The following is a 20,427-nucleotide window of genomic DNA, read 5'->3' on the forward strand; positions in this document are numbered from 1 at the left end:
TTGATCAATCAAAAAACATCTAGACTGTGTAATATATATCATGTATGTGATAAATAAAACTCAACGACCTTTCTCTAGTACATTTCTTGATGACTCTTAAGTACTATGAATCCCCTTTACATTCGAATTACTTGACAACAATTATTGATATTTTTATTAGCATTTTTCTTTGATATTTGTGTTGCAATATGATAAAACTAAGTGTTCTATAAATAGGGATTGAATTTCTCTTTTATGTTAACCATTCTCGTATGGAGCAATTCCTCTAAGAATATATTCTATTGGGCGCTTTATATTTACACTCACGCGACTGTTTATTGATATTTGATGCAATAAAATTGTCATTTGGAAGTGACGTAATTATTCAATAAAAGTCGGTCATAAGTGGGAGGAGCTTACTCATATGAACGACCAATGATTACTCTCACATAAGGTAGAATTATTCATCCGCGACGACAAAAAGTTCAATATGTTAGTGGAAAATAAACATACAAACATAATAATTTTTAGATATAATTTTACTTAATCAGATAAGATATTTAAAATGTATTTATTTTTAGTAAAAGTTTATATATAGCGTATTTACATAAAGCATTCGTACTCGGCCACATGTGTGAAGTCGGTGACCGCAATTGTGCAGCGAGGCGAAGCTGACGCACGCTTACACAGTGGAGATTGCCGAAGTTGTCAAAACATCGGTATTCAATGTAAGTAGCTCAATGTGTTTGAGATTGTCTTCTGACTTGACGATATTACATCCTTGGGAGCCATGTGATAATATAATCTATTTTTTATTCATCGATAAATGAAACAACTTTACTTGTGTTCGATGGATACTATTTATTTGTGGTGACGCGTAACTGTCAACACGTGAATTACTAGCGGTGCATGTTTTATAATACACATTATCGAATAGAAGCCCAATAAGAAAACATAATTTTTTGTACCACCACCTTTTCTACCAAATATCAAACAAACCAATTTCGTATAATTTCAAAGGTTCCTCCATGTCCAGAAAGGAGACTACACTAATGTTCTCTTTCCACTAACAACATTAATCAAATATATTTAAGGTGAAAGGGGGAACTACTTTAGCTGCCTTCCTTCAATAACGGCATTTATTTGCTATTCGAAAATAGATGGTATTATTAAAATCTCAAAGAACAAAGAGGAGAGGATTTGTTTATAACTGACCTCTATCAGAAGGCTTTACGCCCATCCATCCCAAAGACTCGATCGTAGGACGAAGACAGACACAGAGGTAATGTTTACATTTGACATCATTTTGAACAAAAATAAAAGCACTGCACGTCGGTAAATTTTTTTCCAGTTTCTTTACTGTAATAAATTGTTAATTAAAAATGTTTGTATGGATACTATATATATATTATATATTGTTTACATTTTTCAAAATTCTATGAAAAACAACACTATACATGTGATGTGCGTCAAAATGTAAATAAAGTCATGTGCTTCTTAAAAAAGTAGCCCCTATACATTGCATAGAACATTTTCATACGCAAGTTCAAAGTTCAATGTAACCATGCAGTTATGGTAAACAAACTCGGCTAGTATTTGCATATATTGAACAAGCCTAACAAGTGTAAATATAGTGATTTATCATTATTATTTTTTTAACAAAAATACAAAATATAAAATTTTGTTATTATCCGTATGCTGTAAAATAATTTACCAGTATCTACCATGACCGACTGGTTTTATTCAAACTAAAATCACAAGTAACATAATAATTTAGGATTTAGTTACTTTTATTAGTCTATAACACATATTGAATATATATATAAAATATCCGGAAATCCCTAGACGTAATGTCAGGATAAGAACATTGGTGTAGATTGAGTAAATCTGACGAATCATGATCAGTTGATATTGTACGCTAAGGCTTATATAAACAATGATCACGTGATTGAATCTGACCAATTACCCTTGTGACGTACCATAAAATTCTTCACCGGACCCTTAAGTCAGTAATATGACAAAACATGTAAATAATTACCGACTGTTTTCCGTTTGACATATCAGCAATTCATACATAATTAAAAACCAGGATATGTCCGTCAGAATTCACACAATGTTTTTACTTACTTGTCCGGCACTTTGGTATAATGGCTGTGTTATAGTACCGGAAATACACTGATGCTCGATGACACAAAATATATAGCCCACAAACTTTACTTTATACCAATTCACTACATAAATAAAGATGGTGCATCGGACAACTCACATAATCGCACATTGCCTGATAGCAGTGCCTACACTTTTTAGGTCGAAGTACAAGAATGCAAAAAAACTTATTTCATACGTATGTAATTGTCTTAACAATTGAAAAAAGTCTATTTTGACATTATATATATATAATAAGTGACCAGAATAAATGACTTTGTTACTCAAACTTTGTTACTCTCTACTTCGATGCAGCACATCTGTGATAATCTGTTAACTGTTATAATACGTGAATACATATATATATATATACGTATAAACTATGTCCTAACTCCCGAAGAGTTCCCATGTACAGTATTTTGGAATCTTAAGCTCTTAATAACAATCGGAATCCCTCATGACACACACGCATCGCAAATGGCCATATTATAATTATTACATGTTCAAGCAAAGTTAATTGCATTACGTTTATTACTATATTTCTCATTTCAAATAGATATTTTGCAGATCTCTGTATTAGATTTTTTGTTTATTAATCATTTAGTAGTATCTGTTAGTTCCCTCATCCTTTACGTATCATATCAGCTGCTTTCTCTCCGATCATGATCGACGGTGCGTTTGTATTGCCTGCAGGTATATTTCTCATCACAGAAGCGTCAACGACACGCAGACCAGATATACCTTTCACCCTGCAGATGAGAATTGATAATATATGGTTTCCTCATACGTTCAAATTATCTTCAACAAACGCTATACATAAAAATAATATTGTGAAAACGATGGATCGAAACGGCTTATACAACAAAAATGATAAACTACTTAGCACTTAAAATAAACTTTATAGTTGTGATTCCTTAATTTGTGATCATTCATAATTATCAAGTATATTATGATAAAGATATTGATAACTAATATGAAAAATATCAATAATGTATACACTCTTAGCTTCCATACATTTTATTAACGAATCATATTTAAATAATTAATTTCATCTTTGTATTGTTCATGTTTTCAAAATAACGTACCCATAATAGACACTGGGAACATTATGCACCTTTCAAGACTAATATAGTTAATTTAACGTTTGAATAAAAACATTATTATGTTTGCATTATTTTATTTTTTAAAAATACAAATTTCGCGATATCCCATGAGAGCTTGAACAGGATTTTAAATGCTGCGCGAATAATGATATAAAACGCAAAATTAATGGGCGCTCTAAGTAAGATCATTTGAGAATAATAAAAATAATCAATACACAAATTGCAATTCTTATAGGGCTTATACGAAACTTACGTAATCTGTACAATTATCAAAACTACGCACATACATTAGAAAACAAACGTACCTTAGCTGAGGATCCACTACTGCCGTCGGGTCATCCTTACCACCCATTCTACATGTCGTGGTCGGGTGGTACACCGTCAGTGTGAAATGTCTTACGTAACATTCCCAGAATTTGTCAGACCGGAACTCGTGCTGGGAACATAGTTTATGGAAAGGTGACGGAGAGTTGACATCCATCCCAATCGATTTAAATGTGTTTGTGCCAACGAGTTCTTCTATGAATCGCATGCCTGCATTAAAGAAAAATGAAACATTTACAGCCGCAAGTAAAATACCTAGCTGTTAATAAGTTTTTACATATCCGTAAAGTCACATTCATGTTTGTTAACGTGATATTAAAACAGGTCAATAATGTCATTAATCTCGAAAAATCTCCCTAAATGTTATTGTTTTTGGAGAGAAATGCCTCTTTCCATAATGCTGAATTGTGCCTCATTAAATAAACCTACACTTGTGTGTGATCAATAACGTATAAGTTTGTAATAAAGGTATAGCTTTTTATTTTGTTGAGTTAATGACGGTATAATGATAATGGACCACGTGTAAATTGCCAGGGTTACATAATTTACACGTGCTACATTAGCATTATACACTCATAACCTCAACAAAATAAAAATCTATACCTTCTATTACTCCTTGATTATATGTGACATTTGGAGTGGTAGCGCATAGCGTGTGGTACCAGTGGATGTTCGTGTACGAACTTTGTAAAGATAATTGATTGTTGTATGATATTATTATTTTTCTTGTGTTGATTAATTGTATGTACTCTTTATTTGTATAGGTTACATAATATATTACATATTATACATTTAGGTTGTTGTATAATTGTAGTGGGGAAATATTATAGTTTATGTTGTTGGTCAGACTCAATATGAGATAGACCACAATTTAACATTGTCATCATATAGTTGTTACTTATCCTGTATTATATTGATATCTACAGTATTATAGGCAAATGTCTCACCAAGTATAATTGTAGGTTAATGACATTGGCCTAGTTTTCAAAGAGGGGGGATGTAACGGGAATACATAGTTTATACATACAATATGTTATACCTCGTGTTCTCAGTTAGCGTCGTTAGTAATATTCCGGAAGTTTTTTTTTTTACTTTCGCTCTAGAATCATTCCGTAGAGTTATGTAATCTTATCGTTCATTGGTTGACACTGGGTATTGTTAGCTATGGGTATAAATAGCGAGCGCACGTGTAATTCGTTAGTCAGACGGATGCGTTGAGACGCAGGTCAGCTCACCTTTCTAACTTTCTCTCCTTTTCTTATGTAGGATTTAAGTATATACACACGTGTAGGGTTATTCTAGGTTAGGTAAATTGTCCTGTGGAACCGGGTCCGGGGGGGGGGGAGTGGCTTATTACGCACGCACCCTGTCCCCATTATGTGAAGACTTTATGTTAACAACTGTGTAGGGCAGGTTGACTAGCTATATATAGGTTATAGGGACTATTTGTAGCCTTTGATATGTATTTACTTTAATATCCACAGGGTATAATAAATATGTGTTAGTTAATGTTTTATATCATGACTTGTACGGAACCCAGAGTACCGAACCTGGGTAACTATATGTTCACACCTAGACAGGTGAAAACCTCGCCTGTTACACATTTACAGTTTTTTACACAAATGCACATTAAAAATATTCTCGCGACAGTTTCATATTTTTATAAAAAAAATACTCATATTTTTTTCTTTCCCGTCATCGTCAACGATTTCGATTGCACAGCTGATCGCTTGTTTGTTTGTTTGATTATTTTAACGTCTTATTAACAGCCAGGGTCATGTAAAGACGGCCTCCCATGTATGCAGTGTGTAACGTGTTTGAAGTGCAAGGTGTGTGTCTTGGGAGACTGTGGTATGTTTGTGTTGTATGACCGTATTCCCGTAACAATAGAATCGCCGCACGTGTTGTGCTATCATTATACATTGATCATGATAATACTAGAAAGCATGGTTATTGAGTCCATGTCAGTGCAAACAGTAAATATTTAAGCATTAAACTGTCTTCCTATGGCAGCGCGCATTATGAAGATTACCTGAAAAGCTCTTGCATCTATATAGACCATAAATGCCATAGGAAGATAGTTTAATGTTTATATTTACATTATCAACTCATTGTATTGTTCACGCCAATGTGAAGATAAGAGGATGGGAATGTTTCTAATCACCTAAAAATCACATCTGTCAATGAAGTACAGAAGTAAAAATGTTCAACATGGGTCTGTCTAGTGAAAAGGGAAACTTCAATCCGCGTGTAAAATTTAAACTTGCCACACCTTACTATAAATATCAACCTAGGTTCAAGACAGCTATACACGATCTAAACATCCCCACCCCCTCTAGTGAAGTATGATGCTTAAGTGGCACCTTCCTAAACTCATAAGGGGACTACAGAGTATGGTTGTCATACATATCCCTACAATGACGAGTTAAGATTCACATTATACCTGCTATGGCCATATCCACATCCTCCTCGTCCTCGAGGTAGTGAGGATCGATATCGGGATAGTCAAAAGGATCTGTAGTCCTTAATCGGATTGTACCTCGACTTTTAGGGTGGAGAAGTGTTGGGGTAAGCCCTATCGTTTCGATAGCGTCCGTCTCGGTGAATAACGTATCTTTCACCTGGAATAACCCAAAGGAAGTATTATACCTAGTAAACACAAATCCATCCAGAGTAAACAGCGGTAATGAATGAATTCATATATCAAAACCATTAGTTTCTATCAACAGGGTCACTTAGACTATCGGACGAGTAGATGCCGATAAATACAAGTCGGTAAGTGTATTATTGTTAATATATTATTTAACATAATATAAGTGATATAGTCAGTTACTGACCCTCTCTTATAGGGGATCAGTAACGGACTATATAACGAATTTATCGCATCGAGGACCATTGGTTTGTTTTATTAGATCCTTGTTTCCTATTTGTTTGGTCAAGAATCGGAAATAAAACTCAGACAAGTTATAAGATGTCTGTATACGTATTCTATTGCTTTAAGTGTCTTCAAACAGTTTGGTTGCAATGTAATTAAAAATGATTTTATAAGATTAACTTAGAATAAACATGAGGCCCACGGGCCTTAACGGTATCTGAAAATCAGGAGAATGGGAAAATCAATATTTAGTAAAATAAAAACCGAAACAACGGTGTTGGGCAGAGTCACAATACAAAATATTTTCCTATTCCCAAAAGGTTGTTTGATCAAATTTGGCCAAAATTTATTGAGGCGTTTATGACTACTAGCTTTTTCAAAACGAATTCCTGATCTATTGCTATTGGGGCACCGTCTCTCATACTCCAGAGCCATCATTTATACAAAATCTGTTTACATCCCCCTAAAGATGTTTCTGACCAAATTTGGTCAAAATCCAATGAGAACTTTATGACTAGTTGCATTTTAAACGTATTTTCCTCTATTTCCTATATTGGGCCATGCCCCTCCTGTCCCTGGAGGGTCAGAGTAACCAGTTTTACAAAATCTGTTTCCCTTCGCATAAAGATATTATAGACCAAACCTGGTTGAATTCTTTCAAAACTTAATGACAAGTAGAATATTGAATGAATTTTACTCTATTTCCCCTATTACCTCCCGCCCCTCCTCCCAGGGGGATTAGAGCCATCATTATACAAAATCTGTTCATATTACCCCAAAGATGTTTCTGACCAAATTTGGTAGAAATTCAATCAAAAGTTTATGACTAGTAGCGTTTTAAACAATATCTAAATTTCCCTATTGCGCCCCGCCCCTCCTGATCCAGGGAGTCCCCATTTATACAAAATCTATTCCTCTTCCTCTAAGCTCTAAGGATGTTTCTGGTCAAAATTGGTCAAAATCCAATATGAATTTTATGACAAGTAGCATTTTGAAGGAATTTTCCTCTATTTCCCCTATTGGTCCCCGCCTCTCAGGCCCCAGGGGGTCAGAGTCACCATTTATACTAAATCTGCTCCACTTACCTCAAGGATGTTTCTGGCCCAATTTGGTTAAATTCCGTTGAGAACTTATTGACTGGTAGTATTTTATAGAATTTCCAAAGTTTTCACTATTGGGCCCCAATCTGTTTAGAACTTTTTGACAAGTAGCGATTTAAAGGAAAAGTTTACGGACGGCGGACGGTGCACGATGACAATAGGTCATCTTGACCCTCGGGTCAGATGACCTTAAAATAGAGCTTACTGCTTCCGTATAATGAAGAGGGAAGAAATCTCTTGCTATCGGGATCGCCATATGTGCGGAAAAGGTATGCAGCTGTATATCCGAATTCTCTCCTGAGTCTTTCTTTTTGCTTAAATCTTTATAGACAAAGGCCATTCCTTCTAGCGCCGTGGCGCTCCAGGGACCTTTAGAAATATAATTTATATACGGAAATGTATTTTCAAATTGAACGCTTATCTTCAGTCATGCAGATGTAAGATTTACAGGATCATTGTATGAGTAAGTTCTTCAGATACCATGGAAAACGAGTTGAAGCCATTGATATATATCTTGTGTTGCTGGTAAGTCGTATTGTTTATCAATAATGTTCACAACAATACACAAGGAAAGAATGTATCTAATTATGTCCTTTTTCTGTTACATTATATGTTATATTCTTACTTCGTAAATCATATTTAGTCCAGAGCAGTCTTTACTAACCATCTGTCTAAAAGAATGATGTATTACTCAGGTAGAATGTTATTTTATTTGCTCGTATGATTATTTCAATTTTTGGTTTCTCAAATTGTGAATGAAATACATTTTTTCATGGTGTCAAATTCACAAACCATCGGGAAACATCCAAGTTCCTGCTTTAGCGGACATTCTTTTTCTTGAATTATGTTCCTCTAATTGTGTTCTCAAAAGGCCCACGACAATTATTTGATAATAAATACCTGATCGAAAATACTCGTATTGTTTTGAGGCCCATGTTGACGCCATCATAGCTACAGTTAACGGCCCTGTTGTATTAATCCTGAACAATGTCGGTGTCATCAGGTGATCCTGAAGATTCTCACCTACAGGCAGGTCAGCAAGTACACGGATCTGAAATCGAGGCACTATGACGTCACGCTTACAAATGGTTATTCTTTAATTTTGTGAACTTCATGTTTCAGGCATTTAGTAATTTAAATCTCTTCCTTGCATATATTTTTGTAAAACCTATATAATAAAACAACTCTTTATTCCCTCTTTGTGTTTGGTAGTAATACAAAGTATGCATAACACTTTCGGCCGTTTTACGGCCACTCAGTGAAAAGCAAAATATTTTGCATGAAGATACCTTGGGGTCAGCTGCATATTGTATGCTATTCAGCTTATCCTATTTTTTTCTGATGTTTTCTTTTTTTGCTCATGGTTATTTCAGAGGTCAAAGGTCAAAGGGTCAAGACTCACATTTTCGTTGTTTAAGTGCTAATTAGTTAAATATTAGAGTAGAAATAATGTTTTTTGCAGTTTTTGTCTGTAAATATTGGGTTTGAGAAGTTCAGTTTAGAAAATTGATTACAAATTGAATCAGTAGGTGACAGTTACGTAGTTTAGCATTTGCTCTAATTTAGCATCGCAAAAAATAATATTTTGCTGCAAACTTAGCTTTTTCAATGATTTGATAGCATGATATTGATGTTTAGTACTGCATGTGGATCTTGACATCAAGTTTAAGATCATCATGTTAAAGGTGATCACATCCTAGGGTCACGTTGGCTGGGTCACGCATATTCAATAAATGGTATCATCGGAAGGCGAGTTGATGATACCTACCCCTAATTCCTCTAGATGTTTCCTAGGTCCAATGCCCGACAGCATTAGTATTTGTGGTGAGTTGACTGCTCCAGCCGACAATATGACCTCCTTCCTAGCAAATATCTTTACCTTCTTTCCATTCCTGATACACTCCACACCTATAGCCTTTTTGTCTTTGATGATCACCTATAAAATATTGTCATAAAATCTTTTTAAAATACATCTCATTATTAAATGGTTTCCACAACACATATTCGTCCATCTTGATAGTTGTACAGATTTGATACATTTGTATTTAGGTAATGAACTAATTGACTGTGAATTGCTTCTGATTACTAGAAGGGTCGCAATGCCCGAGTTTTGAAGATGACCAAACATGTTATTACAAGCCCTCCACCAATGGATCGCGAGTTCGATAACCCATGTGAGACAGTTACCAAGTACTTGTTGGTGTTTTTTCCCTGTTTACTCCGGCTTTCCTCCACCATGTCAGCCTTACCTTTGTGGTGAATGTGTTGGGGACGACGTGTAGGTTACTGCGGTCTAGGTGAGGTTTTACAAATGACCTATAGGCACTCCATCGTTCTCCTTGTTTGATTGTAGCCTGCATCCAACAAAAGCCTGTGGCGTACAATATAATTAGTAAGCAATGGCTAATACACATTTTCTTTAGTACTACTTTGTATCGTGGGTATTTTAATCAACCATTTCAAAAAGTATAGATAAATCTATAAAAATAATTTCCAAAATGGGGCATCGTAAGTACATTGTAAACTAATTAAGTCTGATATCGTTCTAAACTCTCAATAAGCTTTTTCATAAAGTTTACTTGATTACAGAATAAAGACTTTTGAAAGAGACTCGATAATTATAATAATAATTTTCGTTAGAATGTCACTACCTGTGCAGTGTCCATTGCTTCACTATTGTTTTAAAACGTTCTTTTCATATTCTTTCATACTCAAGTTAATGCTAAAAACGAATATTGAGATAGTATCAAATATTAAAGGCATATACTAGTTCCCAAAACAAAAAATAAAAGATTACATATTATATAAATCTTATCGTTACATCGGAGCATCTATATTCCATCTATATTCATAGCTTAACATCGGTGATTACAACAAAGAAATACAAAATTCCTTTTTGTAAATCCATTTTAACATTCAGTGTTCATTTTGCTGTTTTTCAACAAGGGAACTCCTACGAAGTATTTGACATTTGTTTTAGTTCTACAGTTATTTTTTGGGGGGATGATACGTGTATACAATTACAATGTAGCTTTGAGGACAAAATGTCAATTTTTATTGTTGCTTTTACATAGATATGTATTTGGGGAGAATATGGGAAAAAAGAATAAAAAAAGTCTTACCAATTTGATCCTCCCCATTACAATCAATGATATCAAATCCCAAATCCTTTCCTGCGTCTAAATACATTTTATGTATTGGTGTGATATTTGGTCTGGTTACTGGCAGTGGGCCTCCTTTTCCATGATATTCTGTGTGGACATGAAAACTTCAAACATATATATAAGCAAGAAAATCTATCTAACTATCACCATGTGCACCACACACAAGTAGAAACTGAATACGCTATTCAATTACGAAGAGATAAATATGCATGGAAATAAATGGTAAGGTAATAGCTGAGAAGAGGTGATAAAATTGCTTCAAATGGAATGATAAATAAAATAACAACATATAATATATTCCAAATATGAACTTGAGAACGTGAACTGTTGAATGGGAAAGAGGAGATTCCATTGAGAATTTCCAATTACGACAGACAATGTGATTTCATTACAAAATGACAGTATTGTAAAAAATCATATGTAACAAGATTTGAGAAACCAGAAACTGTCGAGAACAAAGTTGACAAAGCAAACTTTTTTATGACAAAACAATAAATTGCGCGAGGAAAAACAGGATCTGATATGGGATAACAACCAGCAAAACAAATAACTTATTTTTTGAGAAATTGAGAAAATTATTAGACAAAAACAAGTTTAATTGAAATGTTTTGCAATAACTCGGGTAGACAAATCCGACAAGAATCCGTCCAGCGAAAATGGAAGATATCAAATAGACAATATCCGGCACGATGATAAACGGGTGATTGAGGTGATTGAGGTGATTGAGAAAGACCTACTTGAATTTTTAAACTCGTCTATGAGTATGTTCTCTGATTTGATAAAGTAGGGGAGGACGTCCTTGTAACTCCAACCATCACATCCTTCCGCCGCCCAGCTGTCGTAGTCATGGCGATTTCCACGCACGTACGCCATCCAGTTCAAGGAACTGCTTCCCCCCAGTACACGACCTCTCGGCCAGTAACTACGCTGTGACCAATCAAGGGATATTCTGCATTCATTATTGTCTTACATTTAAGAGAACATAATACGGATTAGTTACAGTATAGTGATAATAATATTAATAATTACTAATTCAAGGGGGATAACTCCAATTTTATTTTTAATAGAAAATGTTTCAGAACAAGTTTAGTTATTTGGATTTCATATGCCTAATGATTGTCGTTTTTGGATAGGGATAAGAATCATGCTCATTTATTGACAGACTAACATACATACACACCATGAGATATTAGGCCAAAATGTCCATGTGCTTATGCACAATGACCTATCCCCTTGGAATATGCATGAGAGTCTGACAACAAATGAGCATTTTGTCTTCAGTTGAATATGAAAAAAATGGTAGGAGATTGAATGCAATTTTTTATACAATTTGAGTTAACCAACATTTATGGTTCTAATATTTACATAGTTTGGATAATATTATAGTTTAAATTAAAATGTCTTCTTATATGCTATATTTAAAGCAGCCATTTGCATTTAATACAATAGGCTCCTGCGCTATTTGCTGGTCCGATTTTGCCAAACAAACTGTTGGAGTACCTGGCATATTCACAACTGAACACGATGGCATGATTATTTGGTTCCATCAATGCAATTCACACGAGTTCTATGTCTTCTCCAGAAATATACTTTTGTCTCATATTTACTGAAATTTACAAGCAGCTTCACAAATTGCATATCAACAGTAAGACTGACAGTTAGCCAGGGTATATACCAACAATTAATGAAATAAGTTCTGTTCAATTGCAGCACAGTAACGAGTTTAAGGCTTGCAAAATATCACTGTTTAAAGCCTTTAAATGAACCTTAATTGTAGAGCCTTTAGGCAAAAATCCTGATTGGTGCTTTGTTATAATATCACACTCTTTCATATAGTTAAACATATATTTAAAAATTACTTTTTCTATTATTTTACTAAAATATGGTGTTACAGATATTGGTCTTTGATTTGAAGCATGACTCGCAAGCCCTTTTCCTTTCTAAATTGAATTGATATTAGCTGTTTTCCAAGATAACGGAATAACTCCAGTTTCTAAAGTTTTATTACACAGTAGAGTAAGATGGTGTATGAGCGAAGGGGTTAGGTGTTTAATAATTTTTGGTATTATGTTGTCTGGACCAGGAGGGTTTTTTCATTAAGTAAGTCAAGTTGATGTCATATATGTAAAAGCTGATGATTCATCTACTGAAATATTGTTTTAGGATATTTACTTTAAATGCAAAATAGAACACACATAGAAGTAACGTAATTAAATACCTATGTATATAAAATACATTTTACGTAGTGGATAAAAATAAAATTCCACTGGGTTTTGATTTCTTAGCCCGTATGACCTTACATATATTCAGGATCGTAGTAGACGGCATGTATTCCCGATTTAAATGATCGTGTTCACGACCACCTTTTCTGACTTTAGAATGTGACCTTGACATTCTGTCTTTGAAAAAAAATCAAAGTTTCTACCCAACTGGATGAATTATATATACTGTTATTCATCTAGAAACATGGAATATATCCCCTTTATATTTCTTTATTTTTTGAAAATGAATTCAACATCGATATACCTGTTCTTTCATTGCATAGCAGGCGTGTTTCTGAGGGACCGTGTAGTACTCCCAGTCTTCCGCGGACTTCATTAACATCGGGGCCCCTCCTGGTTTATAGATGTTCGGGTTGGTCTCGTCTGACCCGCCGGCCTCCAGTAATATGACGTCATTTTCTTGGTCCTCCGACAGCCGCGATGCCAACACTGACCCTGAGGATCCTGCCCCAACTGAAAATAATTGGGAATAAACCATGATAGAAATGTCTTTAATTGCATATCAGAAAAAGTGTTTTCCATCTACCCTTTTCATTTGGCTTTGCTTTGGTTGTGTATGTATAAAAAGATCTTACTACGGTGCGGTTCATGTTGATTTCCAGAAGACATATATATCTCAAAAAAGAAAGTAGATTACTTTGCAGTTGAAATTATATGTGCCATAACTGTGCAACAACCATTTGATTTGATGAATTAAGACATGAGAATAGCCTAACGGCACATACAAACATGTGTGATGCCTCATTAGTTAAAACAAATAAGTTTTGCACAGGAAAAGTACTTTTTTATTATCTATCTTTGTTTAATTGAAATTTTATCTACAGAAGTGGCTTTACAGCTTTACAATTACTAATTACGCATTGACTTCATAGTCAGACCATTTGTACTCATTGCATTGCAATTTGTAAAGATAATATTATGTAAAAAATCATTTTAATCATGGTACATCTAGATTTAAAACTGAATTTCTGAAAAATTTGTAAATATTTATATCTTCACATTACTCCGCCTCAATGAAATTCACTTCATTTCTCAATGAAGATGCTAAGTCACGCACTGACCTCTGACCGGCATGAGAATACATTTTGACATCGTTTCCATTGTTACCTAGTTTTTAATAAACTTTCTGCGATGATGCCTATAGTAATGTATCATTTAGGAACACATACAAAATATAAAGTGATATTGGAAAATGTCAGTGCTATGCAGATAATTTTGAGGAATACAATACTTTGATTAAATGCTGACTTGGGTCAAGCCCATAAAAAATGCTGAGCATATCCAACGTCTTAGTAGGCATATTCGGAGGCGATTTTTTACGATAATGAAAAAAATAAATTATCGAATTTTCAAAGTATTCTGTCCCATAATCAAGATACAATTTCCAATAACAGATTTTCGAAGCAGTCTGTCCCTTCATCAAAAATATTTATGGAAATAGATCGTCAAATTCAATGCATTCTGGCTCAAGACACACTTACAAATGTTTTCACTATTAGATAAGAATCCAAGAAGTAACAAAACATTTAGGGTAACAATATCAATAGATCATTACTTGTGTATGTCTGTAGGGTACTATATTTACTGTATTTACTTCAGTAAATATACGACAAGAATGTAATTCAAACCGTGTAGAACCCTTTACCAAGACACATTTATGAATCTGTTAACTATGAGATACATACTTACCTATGATGTAGTCGTATGTGGTATTGATATTAGATTGTGATAACGCTGTGTCTACACTGTCCTTGGTATAACTCAGATACACGTAGGCCAATAAACCAACTCCTATCACAGTCACAAGTTTCTCCATCGCTAGAGCAAAACACATGGCAGTAATATGGAATCAAATTATAATAAAATGTTATCCTACTTAAAAAGATATAAATACAATGTGTATATTTATTGTTTGCAGACCCGAGTTAAAGTTTTACATGGAATTTCATTTTCCTTCTACCATTTATATCTAAATGTATGACCAAATGCATTATGTATATGTAGCATTAGAATTTTTGTGTTTGTTAGGATTTCGTATCGATTTTTTACCGGACACTATTTAAGCCATGACATTTCGAGGGTGCTAATCACAATTTATGTTGATATTATAACGGAGACCTGCGCTTTTATTATTTGGTATTTTATGTTGCATTTATATCTGTCAATAAAACAGAAGCCATTTCACCATAGACTTTTTAAAATATGACACTATTTAATGTAAAATACAATGTATATTAGCATATTATATTAAACATAATTAAAGTTTTATACGATATAAGCATAACAACTCTTCATGTCTTCCATATGAAATTTAAATGAATGCACACGCGTTGTGTCCTTTCACTTACTCCTTCACATAAATATATCATTTCTCGCACGTGACACATTCAGATCATGATAAGAAAATAAAAGTCTACGAGAAGGAGAAAAGACACTAGTGTTACTATCGATATTCTGTCCTTCTGTAATACTAAGTACAGTGCTCATTTTATATGTCAATATACTTAAGTTTATTTTTACAATTTTCTAACCAAAACATGACGCTTCCGAAAAACAACATATCTGATAAACATCAATTTCCTTTACCTTACTCTCTGATGTAATAAAAAGTCAAAGCGCTGTGTCGTTTTTCACTATCCCAGTCCACATTCCACTTCTGACTGTGATCGGTCAGTACCCCGTCAGGTTTATTTTCTATCCAGTTTTCAGGTCAAATCAGGTCATACAGGAGAAACACCTCAGATAACCTTGCACTATTTAATCTAATACCGGTCCGACTCAGCCAATCTGAATATTCAACTCTAAGGCTATCCACATGTGGTCTTTTAAGTTTACAATATGGAGTAATATGATATATTTGAACTATAAAAGTACTATGTTTAAAGGTACATACATGAAAGGAAACGGTTTTCGATTTTTAAAATCTAATCGTAAACTGACTTTGATAACTATGTCTAGTCCTAAAAGTCATTAGTTTACCGTTTATGCTACACTTATTGTTATCACTTTCTAAACAATTTTAAATTGATAAATTAAACATTAATTTTCATAGAGTGGGTCGTCTTTTGTGTCCCGCTGTTGTCCTAAATACTCAATTATGACGTCATTAATTTGTTACCGAAAAGAACGCCGTTTTTTTCTGATTTGTGTGACATTGCACTCCCAAACAAATGATGTCACAATCAACCTGAAGGTGCAGATAACCTTTTGATGTGGAAATACAAAATAGTCGTTCTGGTGTTAAAATCGTTATCAATAAACTTTCTTTTTTTATGTAAACATAGAAAACCGAAACTATAATAATATTTACGTTGCTCCTAATACAGATTACAAATTTTAAACGTCACACACCATGTGGTCACATCACATTGACACTGAATACCAATCACAAACCGTTTGTTATACTGAATGTTCAGCAGGAATATATGAATTGCACTATGGTTTGCATCGCCCAAGGAGTGCATCCCGGATCCTTTATATAATTGGTTTGTGAACTTATAGAATGAAGATATTTAATTGATATATAGTTGCTAAAAAGGTGATTTCTTATAACAAAATTTTATCAAATTATAAAGTGTTTTGATTTGTTTGTCTCACACTGACATGTATTAAGGAAGGTATAACTACAATGTTTGTAATCAATTAATGCGTCGCGGATATCATGTTAATTACATTGAAGCAACTCTAATCTTTATTACACGAACACTCACTGGGATCTTGTAATAAAAGATAATGAAGTCTGTTTACAGTAGTCCGTCCAAAAAGTGGCCCACGTCAGCTGAAATGAGATCCGATCACGCTCTCATTTTACGACCGGACAATGGAATGAAATGCAAAAAGTTGCATTCCAAATGCACTCCAATGTATTGTGAGCTTGTCACCGTATGTGAAGGATATATAAAACATGCATATCTATTTATGGTTAATACAACAAATCTGATATATGTGTCTTTCCTTCCGGTGAAGGTCACAATGTCCCACTGACCTGATTCGTTTTAGGTGTAATTGAGTCTCTGTTCAGAATGATCATCCATGCGTTTGAGTAAAATGCACTCTATGCATGTTATTGCGTATGAAGTTTTCAATACATTCCCTGAAGAGGTACACAGGTGTATACTAAAATGTCGGGTTGGTAAAGCAATAACGATATATACCTAATGCACCATGCACCAATAAATATTAATTTACACATTTTGTTCAAATATTTACTTCACTGAATGTTACCCATTTGATCTATAATTCTATTACATTATAAGATTAAAGCTATAGTGAACATATACATGTGTATATCCAAGAGAAGACCACATTCAGTGGATATATGTGGGAAAGTGTAATATGAAAACAAGATACATGTGTACACAGAGAATTTATAGTCCGTGTCCTCTTATTATAGCTCTATAACAAGGAAGACAACCTTTGAACTTCATATGGTTATGTTTTTGTCCTGCGGTATTGATAAAGCATTCATATTTGAGTTAAAATAGGTCATCGATGTTACAAATGAATACGTCAAGGTACATCGAATCGGTGAACATACTCATATTCCTATACACAAAACGTGCATCGACGTTCTATATTAGTTCAGTTAAAGATGCTACACCGCTGACGATTGGTATTTTTTCTTCAGTAACAAAAGTTACTTACTTTACACCATCACCACCATTGAAACGTTTGAGTTTTATGTTTATTCCAAGATAAAATGATAAAAATAATTAATTGCGTTCCAAAAAAAATCCACGACAATATGTCCTATATAAAATGCAGTACTATTTGCGCATGCACCAAAAGCAAATTATTTATATGTGTTTTTGTGTTAACATACATATACACGATGGAACATTAGTTATTGTTCAAATGATCAGTATCGTTTATGTTCTTTTGGTGGTGGAGCATCTTTAATGTATATATGAGTTGTAAGTTTGATGTTGTAATACCAATTCAAGTTACATTTAAGAAGTTCATGAATAAGTATTATATGCTATTATAAAACCGACGAAGTATTGAAAGAGATTAAGAAAATAGGTTATTTCAATGCACAAATTGCCGCACCCTGCCTACCCATTACTTACCTGTGTGTACCTGTGTTCTCCCTGGCGTTATCGCTATATAATGGGCTATATTTACCAGACACCGTAAACAGCTATCTTAAGATGGCGTAACAAATACACCTCTTTCCATAATAAAGGGCAGACAACTTGATAACGATCACAATCTTTCTACTCATTTCATAATAATAAAGAGAGCTACGAATGAAGCTACCACACAGAAAAATATGGGTTAAACGACTGTAAAAATGCATGTATCATTTTAGTTAAGACGTTGTATATATACATGTTATACATGTTGTTTTTTACATTCAGTAACCGGCTGGCCAACTAGTGCGTACTAAAAGAGTAAGTAATCAATGAAATATCCATCAATATTAATTATCATCATATTGAATATCTTAATACTATAAAACTCCTTCTTATCAGTTGATATTAAGAATTTGGATAGTCTTCCAGAGGGTCAAATTATAGTAATACCAGAGTGTTGACGAGAGTTTTACCATTTTTGTCATCCTGAAGGAAGAATATTACTATCTGTTATATCCAAATATGAATGAGTTTCCCATTAATTTTAAAGTTTGCATTGAAAAGTGCTAAAAACACCGCGATGCATTACCATTGCATTGTACATTTAAGGTAAGTTCTGCCTTACACTGACACCAAACAACGGGATTTGCATTAACAAATCTTTCAGTTTTGATGAATGTGTCTTCGAACTTCTTTCAAAATTTCAGGAAGACATAAAACAGCAAAACACGTCGATATATCAGTGGAAAGTATTCTTTTGTGGTTATGAAGGATGGGGACAGTCTCTCTCGGTATGACAAAGTCCTCCGTAAGCATCGGGTTTACAACACATTTTGTGATCATCGAGTAGAGTAACCCTACTCTTCATACCTCATTTGAAAGAGTATGATAATAATGTAGGAATAAACCAGTACTACACATGTACACAATGATAAAGAAAACTACTAGTTGACGCGTGTGTTACCCGAATGTGTAGAATACAAGTCCTCTTTCCACAACAAAAGTCGGGAAATGTTCTCTTTATTCTACTCAATACGTCCGTACAAGATAATTACAGATATGAATACCTATCATTAATTAGAAAGATCGTTTAACATTTTGCGTGGAAAACTAACTAATGTACAGTAAGTAAAGCAATTGCAAAAATGTGAATCAGTTATTGTTAACTTCAATTTTTACTAGTTCATCCCAATGAAGGCAACAACAGGGTTGTTTAAGAATGATCAGGTATTAAACAGACCGACCAGCGTAATAATTAAAGCATGCAGTAGTAGAATTAATTACTGACAAGTATTATCGTTCCTCTTTGTTCATCTGTGTAGTTGGTACAAATATATTAGAAATCACATACACAAACTAACACTTCAAAATAATTTGACACAGAAACGTTATCCTTCATTAGTATATTATAAGGGTAATGAAACATGATTTCGGGTGTGATTTTAACCCGCGGTAAAAGAGAGAAATCGCGGAAATTAATCTCCGCAAATTTAATACTAGTAAAGATAGGATTTTGTAACTTTATTTTATACGTTAATTTTATTTCTAACCCAAATATAATTTTATAAAGTATCATTGCATAAACAAAATTTCATTGTTTTACTTCGTAACAATATTATTTGTTTTTAATAAGAATGCAGCTCTTTGCGGCCCAATGCCCTATAAAGATAATCTATATGTGGAATCAAATTTAGTCATGATAACGAAAAAATATAATGCTCTGAAAAAGCCACTTTTCCGGGATGGATGTAGCCGATCTGATTTACCCCGTCCTGGAACTAACGTTTGACCACTAAAGAAATATTTGAAGAACAAAATGGTTTACCTTAAAATATTGTTGTTTGACGGCGTATTGTAGTCTTCGAATTTTTCGTTTGCTTTCACTAGCAGAATCGACATTAAAAAATTGTCATCAAAATTGGACTGGAATCCGGATTTGTTTCGTTTACTACGTGATTTCCCTGTCTACGGTTAGCATCAAGCAACGTTTCTGTACGTTGAAAAAACACAATGCAAGTGTGTTGTCAGCGCCAACCTTTGTTTTCTCGCATCAACAACATTCTGAATTCAATCAGGAACCGCAACCGCCAACTGAATCCAGTTCGATACAGTTCAAATATGTTGCAAACGGGAATGATGTAATGCTATTTTGTTGAAGACGAGACTTCTTACTCTAAATGGCGAGACCCTAAACATTTAGTTTTAACTCCAGTTTTCTCTTTCCTAGTGGTACCACAATTTAGCTGTAATAAACAAGACACATTCAAGATAAACACGCTCGGAAGATTTTGACTTAATCATTTCCGAAATTTATATGAAATGCCGACGATCAAGATGTAAACGCATATTTATATACTAGAACCAAAGTAATTAAGACACA

General features: G+C 34.0%; 1 protein-coding gene across 2 annotated transcripts; it reads right to left on the reverse strand.

The window, feature by feature from the left end:
- Positions 1-1,751: 1,751 nt before the first annotated feature.
- On the reverse strand, positions 1,752-18,165 carry LOC138333259 (glucose dehydrogenase [FAD, quinone]-like). Of its 2 annotated transcripts, none has more exons than XM_069281529.1 (12): positions 18,042-18,165; positions 14,662-14,790; positions 13,217-13,425; positions 11,428-11,617; positions 10,649-10,777; positions 9,776-9,897; positions 9,295-9,462; positions 8,427-8,577; positions 7,732-7,895; positions 5,995-6,172; positions 3,533-3,761; positions 1,752-2,873 (listed from the first exon to the last, which is right to left on the reverse strand). In XM_069281529.1, the coding sequence occupies exons 2-12, from the start codon at positions 14,786-14,788 to the stop codon at positions 2,747-2,749; spliced, it is 1,794 nt and encodes a 597-aa protein (XP_069137630.1). In that variant the 5' UTR covers positions 14,789-14,790; positions 18,042-18,165; the 3' UTR covers positions 1,752-2,746. The 2 variants fall into 2 exon arrangements, with proteins under 2 accessions (XP_069137630.1, XP_069137631.1); XM_069281530.1 differs by lacking the exon at positions 18,042-18,165 and adding an exon at positions 15,559-18,022.
- Positions 18,166-20,427: the final 2,262 nt, after the last annotated feature.

Source organism: Argopecten irradians, chromosome 10 (assembly GCF_041381155.1).
Source record: "Argopecten irradians isolate NY chromosome 10, Ai_NY, whole genome shotgun sequence".
In the NCBI taxonomy this organism is placed as follows: domain Eukaryota; kingdom Metazoa; phylum Mollusca; class Bivalvia; order Pectinida; family Pectinidae; genus Argopecten; species Argopecten irradians.

Coding starts and splice junctions, on each gene's coding strand:
- LOC138333259 (XM_069281529.1), bottom strand. CDS start 14,788: ATGGAGAAACTTGTGACTGTGATAGGAGTTGGTTTATTGGCCTACGTG. Junction 11,618..13,216: donor GCTATGCAATGAAAGAACAG/GTATATCGATGT, acceptor GATTGGTCACAG/CGTAGTTACTGGCCGAGAGG. Junction 2,874..3,532: donor GTAGTGGATCCTCAGCTAAG/GTACGTTTGTTT, acceptor TCTCATCTGCAG/GGTGAAAGGTATATCTGGTC.